The 23,831-nt window shown below is 45.7% G+C and overlaps 1 protein-coding gene across 18 annotated transcripts in view; it reads left to right on the top strand.

The window, feature by feature from the left end:
- The window catches only part of LOC133166154 (SUN domain-containing ossification factor-like), an 84,167-nt gene that overhangs the window by 56,010 nt on the left and 4,326 nt on the right, over nucleotides 1-23,831 (top strand). For 4 of the 18 annotated variants that reach the window (XM_061296190.1, XM_061296188.1, XM_061296186.1 and 1 more), the window contains 8 exons: nucleotides 3,231-3,318; nucleotides 3,403-4,707; nucleotides 4,783-4,870; nucleotides 4,983-5,087; nucleotides 5,171-5,328; nucleotides 5,484-5,575; nucleotides 5,675-5,718; nucleotides 6,181-7,160. In XM_061296190.1, the coding sequence (XP_061152174.1) occupies nucleotides 3,231-3,318; nucleotides 3,403-4,707; nucleotides 4,783-4,870; nucleotides 4,983-5,087; nucleotides 5,171-5,328; nucleotides 5,484-5,575; nucleotides 5,675-5,718; nucleotides 6,181-6,645 (2,345 nt within the window). In that variant the 3' untranslated portion in view covers nucleotides 6,646-7,160. Of the gene's footprint in view, nucleotides 1-3,230; nucleotides 3,319-3,402; nucleotides 4,708-4,782; nucleotides 4,871-4,982; nucleotides 5,088-5,170; nucleotides 5,329-5,483; nucleotides 5,576-5,674; nucleotides 5,719-6,180; nucleotides 7,161-7,641; nucleotides 8,437-13,604; nucleotides 13,903-19,064; nucleotides 20,270-23,241; nucleotides 23,386-23,831 lie in introns of those variants that run through there. The other 14 variants (XR_009717703.1, XM_061296200.1, XM_061296197.1 and 11 more) reach the window with 11 other exon arrangements.

The following is a 23,831-nucleotide window of genomic DNA, read 5'->3' as shown; positions in this document are numbered from 1 at the left end:
CTCCATCCTCCCCTCACTCGTGAACAAGACGCCAAGATACTTAAACTCCTCCACTTGGGGCAGGATCTCATCCCCGATCCGGAGAGGGCATTCCACCCTTTTCCGATCGAGGACCATGGACTCGGATTTGGAGGTGCTGACCCTCATCCCGACCGCTTCACACTCGGCTGCGAACCGCTCCAGTGAGAGCTGGAGATCACGGCCTGAAGAAGCCAACAGCACCACGTCGTCTGCAAAAAGCTGAGACGCGATGCTGAGGTCCCCAAACCGGAAACCCTCAACGCCTCGGCTGCGCCTAGAAATTCTGTCCATAAATATTATAAACAGAATCGGTGACAAAGGGCAGCCTTGGCGGAGTCCAACCCTCACTGGAAACGAATCCGACTTACTGCCGGAAATGCGGACCAAACTCTGGCATCGGTGATACAGGGACCGAACTGCCCTTATCAGTTGGCTCGGTACCCCGTACTCCCGAAGCACCCCCCACAGGACCTCCCGAGGGACACGGTCGAACGCCTTCTCCAAGTCCACAAAACACATGTGGACTGGTTGGGCGAACTCCCATGCACCCTCGAGGATCCTGCTGAGGGTGAAGAGCTGGTCCACTGTTCCACGGCCAGGACGAAAGCCACACTGTTCTTCCTGAATCCGAGGTTCGACCTCCCGACGGACCCTCCTCTCCAGCACCCCTGAATAGACCTTACCAGGGAGGCTGAGGAGTGTAATTCCCCTGTAATTGGAACACACCCTCCGGTCCCCCTTCTTAAAGAGGGGAACCACCACCCCAGTCTGCCAATCCAGAGGCACTGTCCCCGATGTCCACGCGATGCTGTAGAGACGTGTCAGCCATGACAGCCCCACAACATCCAGAGCCCTTAAGAAATCCGGGCGGATCTCATCCACCCCCGGGGCCTTGCCACCGAGGAGTTAACTACTTCAGTGACTTCAACCCCAGAGATTAGAGAGTCCGCCTCAGAGTCCCCAGGCCCTGCCTCCACAATGGAAGGCGTGTCGGTGGAATTGAGGAGGTCTTCGAAGTATTCTCCCCACCGACACACGACGTCCCGAGTCGAGGTCAGCAGCACGCCATCTCCACTGTAAACAGTGTTGACGTTGCACTGCTTCCCTCTCCTGAGACGCCGGATGGTGGACCAGAATTTCCTCGAAGCCGTCCGGAAGTCATTCTCCATGGCCTCGCCAAACTCCTCCCACGCCCGGGTTTTTGCCTCAGCAACCGCCGAAGCCGCGTTCCGCTTGGCCATCCGGTACCTCTCAGCTGCCTCGGGAGTCCCGCAGGCCAAAACAGCCCGATAGGACTCCTTCTTCAGCTTGACGGCATCCCTTACCGCCGGTGTCCACCAGCGGGTTCGGGGATTGCCGCCACGACAGGCACCAATGACCTTATGGCCGCAGCTCCGGTCGGCCGCCTCAACAATGGAGGCGCGGAACAAGGTCCACTCGGACTCAATGTCCCCCCGCCTCCCGCACTATGTTGTTTTCAATAAAAACATGAAGAACTCACGTTTGCGTCAGTCAATTTTAATTTTTATAAAGGATTATTCTCATTTGATGTCTTTAAATTCATCCGCGTTCTGCCATTGAAGCGGGGTGCATTCAAAAACCAGTCGTACAGACGGAAACACTTTGTAATCAAATCTTTCATAACGAGAATGATTTGAGTGAATTGATTTGAATGAATAATTGAGACGAAATTTCAGTTCTGAAGGCTCCTTTTGTCCCAAGCAAAGTGACAGATGGTGGGGAGGGGGGATAAAAATTGTAAAATCAATTCACTCAAATCATTCTCGTTATGAAAGATTTGATCACAAAACGTGTGTGGCTTTTTCTTAAATGAACACGTTTGACATTGCTATCGTGTCAGCTTTTAATTATATTGCGCTGTCATGTCTGAGTAATAAAATAAAATGGATGGATGGATGAATGATGATCACAATTAAGTATATACTCCTTGTAGCCTGTACCCTAAAAGAGGAGTTTCTTTGCATCGAGGTTTATGCAAAGAACTCACGTAATTATATTGTTGCGTTTGGCAGAACGCGGATGGCATCAAATGAGAATAATCCTTTATAAAAATTAAAATTGACTGACGCAAACGTGAGTTCTTCATGTTTTTATTGAAAATAACATAGTGCTGACGCCGTACGACATGGGTTTTTCGCTTTCCAAATAAGGGGTCGTCACTAATTATTTGTGTTTTAGATAAATGTCTGAGCTATAATGGTGTAATTAATGATTAAAACTTGAAAGTATCTGTTTATTGTATTCGTTTATATGTTTAATAAAGACAAAGCCATCACAAAACTGTTGTAATTATTTAGATTTTGATCTAAATTAGCCTCGAATAAAGACTAAGCAGTCACATGAATTAACAGAAAAAATGGACAGCCGGACTCGGACTCATGGCCAAGAGGCCGGACTCGGACTCGGTGCAAAAATCCGACCGAGTCCACAGCCCTGGTGTGAAGACTGCTGATATGAGATTTTAATTCAAATAGTTCAAATTAAATAAGGAATAAGCCACACTAGACCAACGTTCCCCAAGCTTTTTTTGTGAAACGGTTAGGTGCTGGACAAATTTTCAGGGCTCGAAGCTTATTTTTTGCCCAAGTTGCCCTCGGGCAGGTTGGAGAAAATTTTACTTGCCCGAAACAAAATTTTACTTGCCCGAATTTTTTTGGAGTGGATTTTTACTTGCCCGACACATTTTTGCAATAAAAAAGACAACACTATAAGTTTTGCCTTCATATGTTTTTATTCCATCATATTGTGCCTGCAGCCTGTTTTAATACAGTGTAGAACTTTTGATGCAATTAAACCACACTAGTCTACTGTAGTACCAAAATTCAACCGGAAACAAGCTCTGCTGGTGCATTTAATTACGAAGCGCTTTGCCGTTATCAATGTATTGCAGACTTACACGAGAAACTAACCGCTCCCTAGAAAACAAAATGTCGAACCAGAAGCGGCAGAAGTTGCGAGAAATTATGCACAAAATCGTCTTTTTACAGCTTGAAAACATGGTATTATGGCAGGGCAAGTGAGGAAAAATTCTACTTGCCCGTCTGCCATCGCTACTTGCCCCGGGCAATCGGGCAATCGTTAGTTTCGAGCCCTGATTTTACCGGGATGGGGGGGGTTGACGTCAGTGCCTCCCCGGTCATGAACCTCACCGCACCTCACTGGGTACGCCTATGTCTTTTGTGTTGTAGGAAACCTTTCATCCCAGGGTGTGATTGGGAATGGTCCTGGTGTGAATGAAACGATAACTTCAACTCCCATCACCGACCCATCCGCCGTGTGAGTACCTGTCAAAAGCAATCACTCATTACTTTGCAGAGGCGAAGCCATCCTTTCACAATTCAAATGTTTCTGGCCATTTAGTACACCATCTAGTTCAGAGTTGGATGAGGCAACATTGTCTCCAGACACAGAAATCACTGAAACTGGTGCCCCGTCTTCAACATCCGCTGTTCCAGAACTGCTTCCAGTTGATAACCGTGACCAGCAGCCTCCGCCACTGGACAAACAAATTGTTATACCTTTAGAGTCGGAGGACGAAGAATCTATCAGCTCCACAATCACGCTTTTAGATAAAGAGGATGAGTTCGATGGGGAGAGGGAGAAAATGGAACATGCTGAACCACAAAATGTAGACCTCTGTGCATTTCTTCCATGGTTTTCCTCTTGTTCATGTACGAGCTCCCTTCAGGAGTATATGCAGCAACAATGTCAGGCGCTGCTGTTCAAAAAAAGGAGATGCCAATCCGTGGACAGAAAGCAAACGGCTCCTTCCATCCACACTCCCACTGGGCTCCCACCTTCATCCTCCTCTGCCTGTCCTGAGCTCAAGACGCATCACAGTGAGGTACATCAGCCTCATGAAAAAGAACAAGCTTCTGGTGGTGAGCCAGAAAGCGGAGCCAGCACGTCAGAAGCACACCAGCCTCCAGAGAACACTCTCATGGAAGCTCATGATGACTCTATGTCCGAACCGCCTCCGCTGGAGCCCAGTCAGACATCAAGCCTCCCCAAACCATCCACCACCGATTCATCCGCTGCCAACCCTTCTGTTGTCGAGACTCCACAGCTTTCTTCTGAGGCTCCAGCAAAGCTGCTAAGCTCAGAGGAGACTCAAGACATATTGGCTGTGGACAAGCCTACAGAAGCTTCACTACCTCCCACTAGCTCAGTCATCGGAACTGCAGTCGACGATGGCAAAGTGACAGCCACAGAAGTAAAGGCCAACATAGTGATATGCGACTCGATCCTAAATCCTGATATGACAGGTGAGTCCCAGATTGCTTCTCCTCATGTACATCAGTCCCCGGACCCAGCAGTTGTACTCGACAGCGGCACTCTTTCCACTGAGCTATCCCAGCCTGCTCCACACACAACCATTGAACTTGAGCTCTCTAGTAGTAGTGCCCCGGTCATCACAGATAGCAAAACCGAGGACCTCACAGAAGATGTCTCTACCCCTGGTCTCCCTCCTTTGCCGTCGACATCTCCCTCACCGTCCCTCTCAGACATTTACGCAGATCCCCCGAATGGCACAGAACAGAACGGCAACCCGGTGCACGGCTCCAGCCAGAAGGAGTCCGTGTTCATGCGACTCAACAACCGCATTAAGGCCCTGGAGATGAATATGTCGCTCAGCGGACGCTATCTGGAGCAGCTCAGCCAGAGGTCAGGAGAGGAAATAACACACGTTTGATGTCTGTTTTAGTTTTGTTTGACCCTGTCTTTCTTTCATATTCCAAGATATCGGAAGCAGGTGGAGGAGATGCAGAAGGCTTTCAACAAAACCATTATTAAACTCCAGAACACCTCCAGAATTGCAGAGGAGCAAGTGAGTTCATTGATTGTTCTCAGAGTTGTTTTAAAAATACCAGATGTATTCTAATTTTGGATCTTGCTACATATCATGGTCAACTACTTAATTGACAAAAATCCTCATGTAGGACCAGCGTCAGACAGAGTCTATTCAGTTGCTGCAAGGTCAGCTGGAGAACATTACTCAGATGGTCCTAAACCTGTCCATTCAGGTCAGCCAGCTGCAGAACGAGGTAATTAAAAACACTATGAATTAACATTGAGCAGCCTCAGCTTTTGTTATAAAGCCCTTTTCACTATGCACTGTCTCTCCCAGGTCTCAGACAGGCACAACTACCTTCTGCTGTGCCTGCTGCTGAGTTTGTGTTTCGGCCTGGCGCTCTTTGCCAACCGCTACCGCATCTCCGTCACGCCTCCGAATGCAGAGCCAGAGCCACCCGCAGTAAACAGCTACAGCTACTGCTATCCCGAGAGGTACCGATACAATTGCAACTTATTTGTAAAAGGCACAAAAAAACAAGAAAAGTTGGGGAAAAAACTGTATTCACTGTAAAAAGAACAACTGTTTTTGCTCTTCTATTGTCTAACTCACCAAAAGCTAGAATCCACAGTGAGACTTTCCTCCTTAGGAATTTCACGTCCGGTGATGACTGTAGTTTGAAGAGGAGTGCATCCTACCCACCAATCCACTCATTCCAGTTAGTGCCAAGGCAAGGTACCGGTATGTTTGAATTTGATTTATTTCTCATTTTTAATTGTCTGATTATCAAATGAACCCTTTTGGGAGTAGATATTAACATATGTATTCCCTGCCTCGCAGGTCTCGAAAGTCTTCATCCCGAGGAGAGTCAAGCGAGCAGAAAGGTGCAGTGAAAATATGCTTACCTTGAAAACATTTAGTGTCATTTACTGAATATCGTAGAAATAGCTCTCTACGCATTATTTTACTTCATGTGGTAAGTATGATTGTCATGATTCTTATGATGCAAGAGTTGTGTTAGTCATACAGGTAATCAAAATGAGGACATTTCATTTAAAACACCTGGGTCTTATAGTCTGGTGTGGTTTATAGATGAATAAAATAGGATTTTCCCCAGATTATAGCTGGTGCGGTTTATAGTCCGGAAATGACGGTATGCGGCAAAAAACTTGAAATTTATGGCTGATATGACTGAATCAAAATCTCCCCAATCCAGTCAGTCTCCAAGTATGCCAGTACTGACATTAAGACATGGATTTTAAACACTTGACAGAAATACAGTGCCAAAAAAGACCTAACCTCTACCTACTGTTGTCTCGACCCAAACCTGACCCGTCCCCATTCAGAAAAGACGACGTAAAATGAAACCCATTGAGAAAGTGCAAACTTTGACGTCCTTTCATGCTTCTCCAATGGCATGCAACGGAGCTGCCGTATGGAGCAGCGTGCCTGTCCCAACAAACCCGACGGCCATGACAAGGAGGCTGCTTCTACCCGCCTTCAGAGACTCTCCATCCGAGGGCAGCTCGGAGACATCGTCCCATTCAGACGATCCCACATTCTGTGGAATCACCGCCCCCTGCTCTCGGATATGCCAAGGTGTGTCGCTGCCTGAAACCCGGGCAGAGAAAAGGGCGTTAAGACGCAGGCGTCCCAAGCCCACTTGTGCCGTAGTGGACTTCCTTCAGGCACCACACAGAAACAAAAGCAATACGTTATCCATCTCGGCCACACAAGACCTCATGAATTTGAACTCAAAGCAAACCTCTGGGACCTTTGGGCTGAATATCCCTCGCTCAGGTCCCGTCTAAGGAATATGGACAAAAGACTGCAAGTTTGCACTTAGGACTGACGTTAGTTTCTGTAGAAACAACAGGGCTGTTCAATCACTTGTACAGGTTTCTTTGTCATTAATATGGCATTCATTTATGTTGATTGTAGTTCCAGTTTCAGTATTTTTTTAAGAGAAGAGACAGGTATGAAGTATATGCAAAGTGTGGGATTGAGTGGTATCTATTTTGCGAACTCAAACCAACCAAAGAGACACATTTATACAGTGAGGATGATTCTTCCCTCCTTCTGTGAAAACAAGTCATGGTACTTATGAGGTAATATGATTGTCGATGACATTTCAAGAAGCCACGTTTCTCACATTTCTAGTTATCGAATGCTGCAGCTTCATTCATTGTAAAAAGCAAATGTGACAATAATTTACACCCTCAGTGATGTACAATCCACTGTAAAACTATTTGACAGTAATGGAATAGTTACATAGATAAAAAATAAATGATAAAAATAAATAAACAACTAATAAATAGTACCGTAATTTTCGGACTATAAGTCACGGTTTATTTTCATAGTTTGGGTGGGGGGGCGATTTATACAGAGGAGCAACTTATATGTAAGTTTTTTCAAAAAAAAAAAAAACTCGATGTAGCAAGGGATTACTGTAATTTGAATTTCAAATGACGTCAGCAGCGCGGAACGGCAGTTGTTTACATAAAAGACAAAGATTCGATCACGGGATGACGAAGATGACGAAGGGCCCCACGTACTACCGGCATCATTAGTGGCTTTGTTTGTAAGTGACACAGAGGACGAAGAGTTTGCAGGATTTAAGGATTTGGAGTGACACAGAAGGTTTGAAAAACTATTATGGCTTTTACGCACGCCCGTTCCTACTCTACGGAGCTCTCTTTCACCTCCGTGGATAGAAGTCGGGGGCCGGCGCTCGGCCGGGTGGCTGTCCGGGGACAGTGGATGGGGCTCGGACATGGCTTTTACGCACGCTCGGCCCTCCTCTACAGAGCTCTTTTTCACCTCCGTGGATGGAAGTCGGGGGCCGGTGCTCGGCCGGGTGGCTGTCCGGGGACGGTGGATGGGGCTCGGACTTGGCTTTTACGCACGCCGGGTCCTATTCTATGGAGCTCTCTTCCACCTCCGTGGCTGGAAGTGCCACCACCGGGGATAGAAGTCCACGCCGCCACACGCCTGTGGAATAACGACGATGCTGACGTCAGGGCGCACGTGCGGCGTTGTTGACAAAGAATGAGGAATTTGATCGATGGATTTAATGATTTGGGGTGACACAGACGTTTGATAATATTATTGTTTATGTAATAGTTATTTGATATATAATTTATAAATGGTTATATGGGCCTGTGGAATATTTTGAAGTGCAAGCGCCGTCAGCGGCGCGCACACATTGTTGACATAAAGGACGATCGATGGATTTAATGAATTGGAGTGACACAGATGGTTTTATAAACGTGTTATTTATGTAATAGTTATTTGAATAACTCTGAATGTTACGTCAGGCCCATTCTCAGCTCTTCGTTTCTGTTTATGTCATGTTAGCATACCTATCGTTTAGCCTGTTGTTGCTCGTTCAAGTCTGTTCTTGGTGTTGGATTTTGTCGAATAAATTTCCCCCAAAATGCGATTTATACTCCGGAGCGACTTGTATATGTTTTTTTTCACGTTGTGCATTTTATGGCTAATGCGATTATGGTTAATCCGATCTTCATTTTACCTTCTTTCTTGAGTTGAATAAAGTCCATATTTTGTTGGAATTTGCATGTAGTAAAGCAATTTAGAGTTTGTACTGTGTGCTTTTCAGTTTTTTCATAGGATTTCGGTTTTAATAAACAGAAATAGGAAAACGACCCAACAGAATATTGTACAAGGTGAGATTTAAATTTTACAGCTAGGGAGCAGTAGTGGATGAAATATTCACCCACTACTCAAGCCATTAAAATCATTTTCAGTGCAATAAGTCATTATAAGTACAGAAAGGATGGCTCTCGTCATTATTTAACAGATATTTAAGGATAAAAATGAATTCATAATACCTCATTTATTGTACACGTGTGTATATATTTATGTATATGTGTATGTATGTATATATATATGTATGTATATGTCTATGTATGTATATGCATATACGTATGTACGCGTGTGTGTGTGTGTTTATGTACGTGTATGTGCGTGAGTGTGTTTATGTGTTTGTGTGTGTGTGTTTATGTATGTGTGTGTGTGTTTATGTATGTATGTGTATATGTATATATGTATATATATGTATGTATATATATATGTACCTATGTATGTGTATATGTATATATATGTCCTCTCCGTGAGTCGTCACCTTATCGTGGTGGAGGGGTTTGCGTGCCCCTATGATCCTAGGAGCCATGTTGTCCGGGGCTTCATGCCCCTGGTAGGGTCACCCATGGCAAACGGGTCCTAGGTGAGGGGCCAGACAAAGCATGGCTCACATTAGCCCCTTATGCTGAAAAAAATGAATGGATCTCGTTTTCCCTCGCCCGGATGCGGGTCACCGGGGCCCCCCTCTGGAGCCAGGCCTGGAGGCGGGGCTCGAAGGCGAGCGTCTGGTGGCACAGCCCGAAAAGGAAACGTGGGTCCCCCTTCCCATGGGCTCACCACCTCTGGGAGGGGCGAAAAGGGTCGGGTGCAGTGCAAGCTGGGCGGCGGCCAAAGGCAGGGACCTTGGCGGTCTGATCCCCGGCTGCAGAAGCTGGCTCTTGGGACATGGAATGTAACCTCTCTGGCTGGAAAGAAGCCCGAGCTGGTGTGCGAGGCAGAAAAGTTCCGACTAGATATAGTCGGACTTGCCTCCACGCACAGTTTGGGTTCCAGTACAAGCCCTCTCGAGAGGGGCTGGACTCTCTTCCACTCTGGAGTTGCCCACGGTGAGAGGCGTCGAGCAGGTGTGGGTATACTTATTGCCCCCCGGCTGGGCGCCTGCACATTGGGGTTGACCCCGGTTAACGAGAGGGCAGCCTCCCTCCGCTTTCGGGTGGGGGGACGGGTCCTGACTGTTGTTTGTGTCTATGCACCAACATGCATCTTGGAGTCCCTGGAGGAAGTGGTGGAGAACGCTCCTTCTGGGGACTCCATCTTCTACTGGGTGACTTATATGCTCACGTGGGCAATGACAGTGAGACCTGGAAGGGCGTGATTGGGATGAACGGCCCCCCGATCTGAACCCGAGCGGTGTTCTATTGTTGGACTTCTGTGCTCGACACAGATTTTCTATAATGAACACCATGTTCAAACATAAGGGTGTCCATGTGTGCACTTGGCACCAGGACACCCTAGGCCGCAGTTCGATGATCGACTTTGTAGTCGTGTCATCGTATTTGCGGCCGCATGTTTTGGACACTCGGGCGAAGAGAGAGGCGGAGCTGTCAACTGATCACCACCTGGTGGTGGGTTGGCTCAGATGGTGGGGGAAGATGCAGGTCCGACCTGGCAGACCCAAACGCTCTGTGAGGGTCTTCTGGGAATGTCTGGCGGAATCCCCTGTCAGGAAGAGCTTCAACTCGCACCTCCGGCAGAGCTTTTCCCACGTCCCGGGGGAGGCGGGGGACATTGAGTCCGAGTGGACCATGTTCTGCGCCTCCATTGTTGAGGCGGCTGACCGGAGCTGTGGCCGTAAGGTCATTGGTGCCGGTCGTGGCGGCAATCCCCGAACCCGCTGGTGGACACCGGCGGTAAGGGATGCCGTCAAGCTGAAGAAGGAGTCCTATCGGGCCGTTTTGGCCTGCGGGACTCCGGAGGCAGCTGACGGGTACCGGGTGGCCAAACGGAACGCGGCTTCGGCGGTTGCTGAGGCAAAAACCCGGGCGTGGGAGGAGTTTGGCGAGGCCATGGAGAATGACTTCCGGACGGCTTCGAGGAAATTCTGGTCCACCATCCGGCGTCTCAGGAGGGGGAAGCAGTGCAACGTTAACACTGTTTACAGTGGAGATGGCGTGCTGCTGACCTCGACTCGGGACGTCGTGTGTCGGTGGGGAGAATACTTCGAAGACCTCCTCAATTCCACCTACACGCCTTCCATTGTGGAAGCAGGGCCTGGGGACTCTGAGGCGGACTCTCCAATCTCTGGGGCCGAAGTCACTGAGGTAGTTAAAAAACTCCTCGGTGGCAAGGCCCCGGGGGTGGATGAGATCTGCCCGGATTTCTTAAGGGCTCTGGATGTTGTGGGGCTGTCATGGCTGACACGTCTCTACAACATCGTGTGGACATCAGGGACAGTGCCTCTGGAATGGCAGATTGGGGTGGTGGTTCCCCTCTTTAAGACGGGGGACCGGAGGGTGTGTTCCAATTACAGGGGAATTACACTCCTCAGCCTCTCTGGTTAAGGTCTATTCAGGGGTGCTGGAGAGGAGGGTCCGTCGGGAGGTCGAACCTCGGATTCAGGAGGAACAGTGTGGCTTTCGTCCTGGCCGTGGAACAGTGGACCAGCTCTTCACCCTCAGCAGGATCCTTGAGGGTGCATGGGAGTTCGCCCAACTAGTCCACATGTGTTTTGTGGACTTGGAGAAGGCGTTCGAACGTGTCCCTCGGGAGGTTCTGTGGGGGGTGCTTCGGGAGTACGGGGTACCGAGCAAACTGATAAGGGCGGTTCGTTCCCAGTGAGGGTTGGACTCTGCCAAGGCTGCCCTTTGTCATCAATTCTTTTCATAATTTTTATGGACAGAATTTCTAGGCGCAGCCAAGGCGTGGAGGGTGTCCGGTCTGGGGACCTCAGCATCACGTCTCTGTTTTTTGCAGACGACGTGGTGCTGTTGGCTTCTTCAGGCCGTGATCTCCAGCTCTCACTGGAGCGGTTCGCAGCAGAGTGTGAAGCGGTCGGGATGAGGGTCAGCACCTCCAAATCCGAGTCCATGGTCCTCGATCGGAAAAGGGTGGAATGCCCTCTCCGGCCGGATCGGGGATGAGATCCTGCCCCAAGTGGAGGAGTTTAAGTATCTTGGGGTCTTGTTCACGAGTGAGGGGAGGATGGAGTGCGAGATTATCTGTTTATTTATTATTACACCGTGTTCCAAATTATTATGCAAATTGTATTTAAGTGTCATAAAGATTACATTTTTTGTTTTTCAATTAAACTCATGGACGGTATTGTGTGTCAGGGCTCTTTGGATCACTGAAATCAATCTCAGACACCTGTGATAATTAGTCTGCCAGGTGAGCCCAATTAAGGAAAAACTACTTAAGAATGGCGTTCCACATTATTAAGCAGATGACCATTTCCAAGCAACATGGGAAAGAAAAAGGATCTCTCTGCTGTCGAAAAGCGTGAAATAGTTCAATGCCTTGGACAAGGTATGAAGACCTTAGATATTTCACGAAAACTTAAGCGTGATCATCGTACTGTAAAGAGATTTGTGGCTGATTCAGAGCACACACGGGTTCGTGCAGATAAAGGCACAACGAGGAAGGTTTCTGCCAGACAAAAACATCGGATTAAGAGAGCAGCTGCTAAAATGCCATTACAGAGTAGCAAACAGATATTTGAAGCTGCTGGTGCCTCTGGAGTCCCACGAACATCAAGGTGTAGGATCCTCCAGAGTCTTGCAGTTATGCGTAAACCCTCTATTCGGCCACCCCTAAACAACGCTCACAAGCAGAAACGGCTGCAGTGGGCCCAGGAATACATGAAGACTAATTTTCAAACAGTCTTGTTCACTGATGAGTGCCGTGCAACCTTGGATGGTCCAGATGGATGGAGTCGTGGATGGTTGGTGGACGGCCACCATGTCCCAACAAGGCTGCGACGTCAGCAAGGAGGTGGCGGAGTCATGTTTTGGGCCGGAATCATGGGGAGAGAGCTGGTTGGCCCCTTTAGGGTCCCTGAAGGTGTGAAAATGACATCTGTAAAGTATGTGGAGTTTCTGACTGACCACTTTCTTCCATGGTACAAAAAGAAGAACCGTGCTTTCCGTAGCAAAATCATCTTCATGCATGACAATGCACCATCTCATGCTGCAAGGAATACCTCTGCATCATTGGCTGCTATGGGCATAAAAGGAGAGAAACTCATGGTGTGGCCCCCATCCTCCCCTGACCTCAACCCTATTGAGAACCTTTGGAGCATCCTCAAGGAAAAGATCTATGAGGGTGGGAGGCAGTTCACATCCAAACAGCAGCTCTGGGAGGCTATTCTGACATCCTGCAAAGAAATTCAAGCAGAAACTCTCCAAAAACTCACAAGGTCAATGGATGCAAGAATTGTGAAGCTACTATCAAATAAAGGGTCCTATGTTAAAATGTAACTTGACCTGTTAAGATGTTTTTGATTGAAATAGCTTTTGATTTCAGTAAATATGACCTCCTAATGCTGTAAATTCTAAAGATGAGCATTTCAGTTCATAACAACCTATAAAATGTTATAAAACTCTGTTGTGCGTAATAATTTGGAACAGTGCATTTTAAGTTTTTTATTTTTGAAAAATTCTGTTATCATTGGGAGGTTTGTTCAATAACATTCGAATTCATTAAACTAATGGTTGATGACTTGAAAATTATGCTGACTCATTTGCATCGACTATTTAGGAAAATCTGAGATAAATATCATTTGCATATTAATTTGGAACACGGTGTAGTCTTATTATTTATTGTTTGTGCCTTCTTGTTTTTTATATTGCGTCGTTTACTTGTATGTCTATCGTGTAATATGTCTTGTCACCGTGGGATAGAGAAAACGTAATTTCGATCTCTTTGTGTGTCTCGGCATGTGAAGACGTTGACAATAAAGCAGACTTTGACTTTGGATCAGTGCAGCGTCGGCAGTAATGCGGACTCTGTACCGGTCCGTCGTGGTAAAGAGAGAGCTGAGCCAAAAGGCAAAGCTCTCAATTTACCGGTCGATTTACGCTCCTACCCTCACCTATGGTCACGAGATATGGGTCGTGACCGAAAGAACGAGATCCCGGGTACAAGCGGCCGAAACGAGTTTTCTCCGCAGGAGGGTGAGGAGTTCGGTCATCCTTGGCTGGGGAGAGGGAAGTCTGGGAGTCCATCCTGAAGCTGCTGCCCCCGCGACCCGACCCCGGATAAGCGGAAGAAGATGGATGGATGGATGGATGGATGGATGGATGGATGGATGGATGGATGGATATATTTGTATGTATATATATTCATGTATGTATGTGTGTATATGTCTATACCAGGGGTGGGCAAACTACGGCCCGCGGGCCACATCCGGCCCACGGGACCGTTTAATCCGGCCCGCCAACCCTGAATAAATTGTATTATTAAACATTGTTTTGGTCATTTTGCCTGCAATGACTGCGTTTCCCCTGTAGATGGGGAAGCCGTGTCAGAAAGCTCGGTGCACACTCACAAGTGCGTGTACGTACTCAGTAGTACGGACATGGGGCACTCGCGCTCTATTTGTATCAGTCTCGAATTTAGAGCGTGGGCTGTGACGACAGTATTCTTGTAATTTGCGCGCTGAGCTTTCAGATACAGTTTTACGCTAAAGCCACCCACAAACCTTCCCCTGGAATCCTTCTATTAAAATGAGTCGCCCAAGGAAAAGCAAGGTGGACACAGTGCCGAGTGTTTAAAAAAAGAGTGGCCAATTTGGCTCGACGTACGCGACATGACGTTCAGCCACATCAACATCAACCTGTCACAGATCAAGGTACACGGACCAACACCTCGGATCTCTCCTAAGAATTGCCACAACAAATTTTACTCCAGACTATGACGCACTAGCAAAATAGGGAGACCAACAACACTGTTCCCACTGAAAATGAAGGGGAGGCTCTCAAGTTTGTTGTAAAAAAATGCATTTTGAATATGATTTGTACACAGCAGGGATTATAACTAGCGACCATTCTCATTTTCAAACAATGCAGGATGCTCAAGGACATTGATGCACCACCTGTTTGCGACTAATCTTAACCTGTAAAGTTCTTAAGGCTTACTTTAAGGAAGTGTTTCCCGTTTCCTCACCTCTGCTACCAGGTGTTTGTGAGTTAAAACTCTGGTTTGATTTTCAGATACCCCTCACCGTGTTGCCGTTTTGATTATTTGGATGTATGCTTTCACCGATTCTTCAAGATCATGATATATTTGGTCAGAATGTTTGCCGTTTGATGTGATCTCATAAGATAAACATCTTTCATTAATCTGACCTGCAGGCACTGAAGTGATGGAGACTGTTATTCATAATAGCAGTGTCGTATTTTATGAGAATCACTGATAGTCAAGTCAAGTTTATTTGTATAGCCCTAAATCACAAGCAGTCTCAAAGGGCTTCACATAGACAGAAATTGACAATTATTCTCAAAGCATCCCCTGATCTTAAGATCCCAAAAGGGCAAGGAAAAACTAAAAAAAAAACTACCGGGGGAAAATTAGAAACCTTGAGAAGGGACCACAGATGGAAGGATCCCCCTTTCAGGATCACCAGGTTGAAATGGATGCAGAGAGGGCACAAATGTTACAACATGAAAATCAATGAAATAAAAAGTGGATGTCCATGTCAGAGCAGAGGGCTGCCGAAGGAGCCCTCAATTGTCCTGACAGTGTCTTCGAGGAGGTTGAGCTGCAGTTCCCCCATCCTGAATTGGCCCACAAGAATCCAGATAGCTGCTGTCAGCATGGGTGCCACCTAACCACCTCCCCGGCCGGGGAGGGGGGAGGGAGGGGGTCGAGAGGGAGAGAAAACAAACTCCAGCCGAATCGCAGGTTTTTAGTGATTTTTTTTTTTTTTTTTTTTTTTTTTTAAATGCTGTAAATGCATTTGTTTTCAAAAAAACTTGGAATATCCATGCTTTACTACCTACTAAAGGCCAAAATCTTTTATGCAATGCTTTACAGGTCGCTTATATTACTTCACACAAACACTACGTCCATCTGCTCCTGGTTCGGCCCTCCGGTCCAAATTTAGAACCCAGTTCGGCCCGCGAGTCAAAATGTTTGCCCACCCCTGGTCTATACAGTGCCTTGCAAAAGTATTCGGCCCCCTTGAACCTTTCAACATTTCGCGACATTTCAGGCTTCAAACATAAAGATATAAAAGTTTAATTTTTTGTCAAGAATCAACAACAAGTGGGACACAATTGATTGGATAATTTAAACTTTTTCAACAAATAAAAAACTGAAAAGTGGGGCGTGCAATATTATTCGGCCCCCTTGCGCTAATACTTTGTAGCGCCACCTTTTGCTGCAATTACAGTTGCAAGTCGCCTGGGGTATGTCTCTATCAGTTTTGCACATCGAGAGACTGGAATTCTTGTCCATTCTTCCTTGCAAAACAGCTCGAGCTCAGTGAGGTTGGATGGAGAGCGTTTGTGAACAGCAGTCTTCAGCTCTTTCCACAGATTCTCGATTGGATTCAGGTCTGGAGTTTGACTTGGCCATTCTAACACCTGGATACGTCTATTTGTGAACCCTTCCATTGTAGATTTGGCTTTATGTTGTGTATCATTGTCCTGTTGGAAGATAAATCTCTGTCCCAGTCCCAGGTCTTTTGCAGACTCCAACAGGTTTACCTTCCAGAATGGTCCTGTATTTGGCTCCATCCATCTTCACATCAATTTTAACCATCTTCCCTGTCCCTGCTGAAGAAAAGCAGGCTCAAACCATGATGCTGCCACCACCATGTTTGACAGTGGGGATGGTGTGTTCAGGGTGATGAGCTGTGTTGCTTTTACGCCAAACATATCGTTTTGCATTGTGGCCAAAAAGTTCGATTTTGGTTTCATCTGACCAGAGCACCTTCTTCCACATGTTTGGTGTGTCTCCTAGGTGGCTTGTGGCAAACTTGAAGAAATGGCTTTCTTCTTGCCACTCTTCCATAAAGGCCAGATTTGTGCAGTGCACGACTGATTGTTGTCCTATGGACAGACTCTCCCACCTCAGCTGTAGTTATCTGCAGTTCATCCAGAGTGATCATGGGTCTCTTGGCTGCATCTCTAATCAGTCTTCTCCTTGTTTGAGATGAAAGTTTGGAGGGACGGCCGGGTCTTGGTAAATTTGCAGTGGTCTGATACTCCTTCCATTTCAATATACCGTTTCTTTCCATGTATAATGCGCAAAATTTAACTAATTTATTGTCCTAAAATCTGGGGTGCGCATTATGCATGGGTAGAATTTTTAAATATATATATATATATATATATATTGTTTAAATTCTTTTTTTTTTTTTTGAAGAAGAAGAAAACCATAGTACAACAATTTTTGAAGAAAATCTTGTCACGGATGGAGTGTAGAAAGGAGCAGGGCGACCAAGTGCAGCTTGGACCAGGGTTCATTGGAGGAACTCAAAACACAGACTTGGTAAACTAACATAACTCTCTAACAAAGCAACAACAGGACTGACTGACAAAGACGTGGAACAAAAAGACAGGGTGACATTCCCAAAGACCTGTGTTATTGTCAAATATTGTTTGGTTTTTAATCTCCATCGCGGACTGGACGTCATACGGAGGCAGTATCACTGCGCATGCGCACTATGGATCCGATGCGAATAGTCCTCTTCTCTTCTTGACTGACAATGAATGTGATAGTTTAATACAATCAGCAAATAACAAAATACGTATTACAGGTAACACTTTGCCTTGTTCCTTTCGTCTCTGCTGTTCACTTCAAACACGCTCCATACGAACGCAATGCTCTGGTATCAGACGCTTGCTCGATCACCTGCTCGTTTGCTGTCACAATGTACCCTACACAAATCCGAAACATTTGTTACGGCTCCGAGTCACGACGAGGGGCAAGTTTTGGTTTCCAAGGGTGTTTTTATTCCTCTTCAACTTCTCTCCCATACAGAGCCGCCTTTTTCACATGTCCGCACGCCTTTTTCACATGTCCGCACTTTTCATTTTAACCTAACTGATCGCGGTGGTGCCTTTACGGGCAGTCGGAGAAATCAACGCCAACAAAAAAAATACATCCAGCCTAGTTAAGACCATACCAAAGACTATAAAAATGGGACCCATTGGCTCCCTGCTTGGCACTCAGCATTAAGGGTTGGAATTGGGGGGTTAGATCACCAAATGATTCCCGAGCGCGGCGCCGCTGCTGCTCACTGCTCCCCTCTCCCCCAGGGGATGGATCAAAATCACACAGGGATGGGTCAAATGCAGAGGACAAATTTCACCACACCCAGATGCGTGTGTGACAATCATTGGGACGTTAAAAAAAATAAATAAATAAAAATTTGGGTGCGTATTATACATGGGTACAGGCTTTTTTCCAGCATTGACATGCCATTTTTAGGGTGCGTATTATACATGGGGGCGCATTACACATGGAAAAAAAACGGTAATTGCTTGCACAGTGCTCCTTGAGATGTTTAAAGCTTGCGAAATCTTCTTGTATCCATATCCAGCTTTAAACTTCTCCACAACATTATCTCGGACCTGCCTGGTGTCTTACTTTGTCTTCATGGTTCTTTCTGCACTTTAAACAGAACCCTGAGACTATCAAAGAGCAGGTGCATTCATACGGAGACTTGATTACACACAGGAGCATTCTATTTATCATCATCAGTCATTTAGGACAACATTGGATCATTCAAAGATCCTCACTGAACTTCTGGAGTGAGTTTGCTGCACTGAAAGTAAAGGGGCTGAATAATATTGCACGCCCCACTTTTCAGTTTTTTATTTGTTAAAAAAGTTTAAATTATCCAATAAATTTCGTTCCACTTCGCGATTGTGTCCCATTTGTTGTTGATTCTTGACAAAAAACTAAAATATTATATCTTTGTTTGAAGCCTGAAATGTGGCGAAATGTTGAAAGGTTAAATTGGGCCGAATACTTTCGCAAGGCACTGTATATGTATGTATATATATGTGTGTGTGTATATGTCTATATATGTATGCATATATGTGTGTATATACGTGTATATACGTATGTGTATATATATATATATATATATATATATATATATATATATATATATATATATATATATACACGTGTGTATATATCTATGTATATATATGTGTATATGTACGTATGTATATATATATGTACATATGTGTATATATGTACGTATTTGTATATGCATGTGTATGTACGTGTGTGTGCAGGTACGTGTGTGTATCAGTGTCTATATATGCCCTGCTCAAAAAAATTAAAGGAACACTTTGAAAACACATGAGATTTCAATGGTGAAATATCTATACTGATATGGACAATTTAATGTCTCAGGAACAAAAGGATGACATCTTTTGATGGAAATAAAAGTTTTCAGCTTACAGAGGACTCCGTTTACAGACACCCCAAAAATCAAAGTGAAAAAATGATATGGCAGGCTCGTCCTTTTTGCCTAAATTAAATTTCTGCAACTCAAAATTATTTTCAATATCTTGTGTGGCCCCCACGAGCTTGTATGCATGCTTGACAATGTCGCGGCATGCTCCTAATGAGATGACGGATGGTGTCTTGTGATATGTCCTCCCAGATCTGTCTAAGGGCATCAGTGAGCTCCTGTAAAGTCTGAGGAGCGACCTGGCGGCGTCTGATGGACCGAAACATTATGTCCCAGAGGTGTTCTATCGGGTTTGGATCAGGTGATCGTGAGGGCCATTCAATTGTGTCAATTCGTTCATCCTCCAGATACTGTCTGCATACTCTTGCCACAATAAGCCGGGCATTGTTGTGGATCAGGAAGAACCCAGGAGCTACTGCACCAGCGTAGGGTCTGACCATGGGTGCAAGGATTTCATCCCGATAGCTAATGGTAGTCAGACTGCCGTTCTATAGCCTGTAGAGGTCTTTTTGTCCCTCCATGGAAATGCTTCCCCAGACCATCACTGACCCACCACCGAACCGGTCATGCTGAATGATGTTGCAGGCAGCATAGCGCTCTCCTTGGCTTCTTCAAACCCTTTCACGTCTATCACAGGTGCTCAGGGTAAACCTGATCTCATCTGTGAAAAGCATAGGGCGCCAGTGGCGGACTTGCCAATTCTGGTGTTCTATGGCAAATGCCAATCGAGCTCCACAGTGCTGAGCAATGAGCACAGGAAACACTACAGAACGTCGTTCCCTGAGGCCACCCTCGTGAAGTCTGTTTCTGACTGTTTGGGCAGAGACATTCACACCAGTAGCCTGCTGGAGGTCATTCTGTAAGGCTCGGCCAGTGCTCAACCTGTTCCTCTTTGCACAAAGCAGCAGATATCGGTCCTGCTGATGGAATGAGGACCGTCTACAGCCCTGTCCAGCTCTCCTAGAGTAACTGCCTGTCTCCTGGAATTTCCTCCATGCTCTGAAGATTGTACTGGGAGACACATCAAATCTTCTTGCAACAGCACGCATGGATGTGCCATCCTGGAGGAGTTGGACAATCTACGGAACTTCAGGAGGGTTAAGAAATCACCGCAAGCTCCCAGTCGTGATAATAACTCTAGCTAAAGCCAATGCTTGTGGAAAAACAGTTAAACAAAATCAAGAGGGAGGAACTTGAAATGGCCTCCACCCACAAAATCAGTCCTGTTTTGGGGACCATCTCGTTGTTGCCCCTCTAGTGCACCTGTTGTTAATTCCATCAACACCAATGCAGCTGAAACTGATTAACACCCCCCCCTGCCATGTACCTGACCAAAACCTTATCAAAAAAGTCTAATTGAATTCATGCCATACCCTGATAAAAAACTGTTCCTTTAATTTTTTTGAGCAGTGTATGTATATATGTATATATAAGTGTATATACACATGTGTATATGTGTACCGTTTTTTTCCATGTATAGTGCGCCCCCATGTATAGTACGCACCCCTAAAAATGGCATGCTGATGCTGGAAAAAAGCTTGTACCCATGTATAATACGCACCCAATTTTTATGAATTTTTTAAAAAAAAAAATTTAATTTTTTTTTTTTTTTTTTTTTTTTTAAGTCCCAATGATTGTCACACACGCAGGGAGGCAATGGGTCCCATTTTTATAGTCTTTAGTATGGTCTTAACTAGGCTGGATGTAATTTTTTTTGTTGGCGTTGATTTCTCCGACTGCCCGTAAACGCACCACCGCGCTCGTGCGCGCACGGGACAGCAAACGAGCAGGTGATCGAGCAAGCCTTGTCTGATACGAGAGCATTGCGGTCGCATGGAGCGTGTTTGAAGTGAACAGCAGAGACGAAAGGAACAAGGCAAAGTGTTGTGAAATAAAATATTACCTGTAATACGGATTTAGGTAGAGAACTGAACTCTCACTCTTTATATAGCTGACGTGTCTTGCGCATCCGTTCTGCGCATCTGTAATGGCGGCCTCCGTATGATATCCGGTTTGCGTGTGTGCGCGTGTGTGCGAGAGAGAGAGCGCGAGAGAGAACGCTCAACCGTAGCACGCCGCCGACCGCCCAACTGCACCGCGCTGGTAGCATTATTGTGACAGAGCCGTCGCTGAAATTTAGAAGATATTTTTAAAGTCCTGATGTACTTTCTAAAATTTAAGTGGACCTCAGTGCGCACTGCGCAGGGAGCTTAATTTGGTGCGGTCGCGCAACCGCAGCGCGCCGGGCGCTCACTGTCGCATTGCTTAAAGAGCGCCTTTGTGTTTTAGGATGAACAGCAGAGACCAAAGGAACAAGGCAAAGTGTTGTGAAATGAAATTTTACCTGTAATACGCATTTTGTTATTTGCTGATTGAAACTGCTAATTAAACTGTGAATTGAAACTAATAGGAAGAAAACAACTCTCGCTCTTAATATAGCTGACGTGTCTTGCGCATCCGTTCTGCGCATCTGTAATGGCGGCCTCCGTATGACGTCCGGTCCGCGATGGAGATTAAAAGATTAAATATTTGACAATAACACACTCTCAAGGATTGCACCATCGCATCAAACGATGTGTCGTCAATTATGTATTTTACTGACTAAGTGTGTTGGCCAGGATGGCTGAATGCGATGCGCGATTGACAACAAACAAGAAGAAAGGTGAGTTTTATTTCGGGGGAGATTTGTCATGTCTCGTCCCCAGTTTTGCTATGTGTCTAGGTTGCCATAGTTTCTGTTCGCGTCGCCCCTCTCTCCCTGTGTCACCTCAATCGATGTAACGTGTTTTGTATTTGTATGTCGCTCACCGTTGGATCGTTGCATGTGTTACTGTCATTCTGTTCCTGTCTTTGGTAATGTCACCCTGTCTTTTTGTTCCACGACTTTGTCGGTCAGTCCTGTTGTTGGTATTGTTGTACCATGACTTTCTTTAAAAAAAATAAATAAAAATTAAAAAAAAAAAAAATTAAAAATTTTTTTCTTTGTACCCATGTATAATACGCACCCCAGATTTTAGGACAATAAATTAGGTAAATTTTGCGCACTATACACGGAAAAAAACGGTATATATATTTGTATGTATGTATGTGTATATATATATATATATATATATATATATATATACATATATTGTGTGTGTATATGTATGTATACGTGTGTGTGTATATGTGTGTGTGTATATATATGTGTGTGTGTGTGTGTGTATATATATATATATGTGTATGTGTATATATGTGTGTGTGTGTGTGTGTGTGTGTGTGTGCGCGCGTGTGTGTGCGCGCGCGCGTGCGTATGTATATGTATATGTCAAAGTCAGCTTTATTGTCAATCTCTCCACATGTCACAACACACAAAGAGACCGAAATTACGTTTTTCTCTATCCCACGGTGACGAGACACATAACACGATAGACATACATGTACGCGACACAATATAAAAACAAGAAGGCAAAAATTCTAACAATCAATAGTATGAGTGATGAATAAATAATAAACAGATAACACAATAAATAACGGAGCCAGCAAGCATAGCGCAAAAGTAAAAAACATCATAAACAAAAAGGCACAAACAATAAATAAGAGTAATAACAAATAATAAATAATAAGAGCCAGTGTGCATTCAGACAGTTCAGACAGTGAAAGTACAGGACGCTACGCAGAACGGGGGAGCGAGTTCAGGATCCTAACAGCCTGGAGTATGAAGCTGTTTGAGAGTCTGGAGGTGCGGGAGCGCAGGCTTCTGTACCTCTTCCCAGAGGGCAGAAGCTCGAACAAAGAGTGAGCGGGGTGACTCGCATCACTCACAATCGTGGTCGCCTTGCGGGTGAGATGGGAGGTGTAAATGTCCTTCAAGGAGGGGAGCGAAGCACCAGCAATCTTACCAGCCGTGTTCACTATGCGCTGCTGGGCCTTCAAGTTGTAGTCAGTGCAGCCGCCACCCCAAACAGCAATACAGCTGGAGAGGACGCTCTCAATGGTGCCGCGGTAAAATGCAGTCATGACGGCCGGAGGAGCGCTCGCTCGCCTAAGTTTCCGCAGGAAGTACAGGCGGCGCTGGGCTTCCTTTGCCAGTGATGCGGTGTTGGTGGACCAGGAGAGATCCTCACTGATGTGCACCCCCAGGAACTTGGCGCTGCTCACTCGCTCCACCACAGCACCGTCGATGGTCAGCGGCAGGTGTTGGGTGTGACCCTTCCGGAAGTCCACAACAATCTCCTTGGTCTTGTCGACGGTCAGCAGGAGGTTGTTGTCCCTGCACCACGTGGTCAGAAGGACAACCTCAAGCCTGTATTGAGTCTCGTCTCCCTTGGTGATGAGACCCACCAGAGTCGTGTCGTCAGCAAACTTCACGATACGGTTGTCGCTGTAGGTTGCAGTGCAGTCATGCGTCAGGAGGGTGAAGAGCAGCGGACTGAGCACGCAGCCTTGGGGGGCCCCCGTGCTCAGCGTGATGCTGGCGGAGATTTTGTCGCCAACACGTACTACCTGTGGCCTCTGACAGAGGAAGACATATGTATGTATGTATATGTATGTATGTATATGTATGTATGTATATATATGTGTATGTATGTATGTATGTGTATGTATGTATGTGTATGTATGTATGTGTATGTATGTGTATGTATGTGTATGTGTGTGTATGCATGTGTGTGTATGTATGTGTATGTATGTGTATGTATGTATGTATGTGTATGTATGTATATGCATGTATGTATGTATATGCATGTATGTATGTATATGCATGTATGTATGTATATGCATGTATGTATGTATATGCATGTATGTATGTATATGCATGTATGTATGTATATGTATGTGTATGTATGTGTATGTATGTGTATGTATGTGTGTGTGTGTGTGTGTGTGTGTGTGTGTGTGTGTGTGTGTGTGTGTGTGTGTGTGTGTGTGTGTGTGTGTGTGTGTGTGTGTGTGTGTGTGTGTGTGTGTGTGTGTGTGTGT

Source organism: Syngnathus typhle, linkage group LG13 (assembly GCF_033458585.1).
Source record: "Syngnathus typhle isolate RoL2023-S1 ecotype Sweden linkage group LG13, RoL_Styp_1.0, whole genome shotgun sequence".
NCBI lineage: Eukaryota > Metazoa > Chordata > Actinopteri > Syngnathiformes > Syngnathidae > Syngnathus > Syngnathus typhle.
Note: the sequence above shows the minus strand (reverse complement) of the source record. Positions and strands in the feature narration are given on the sequence as shown.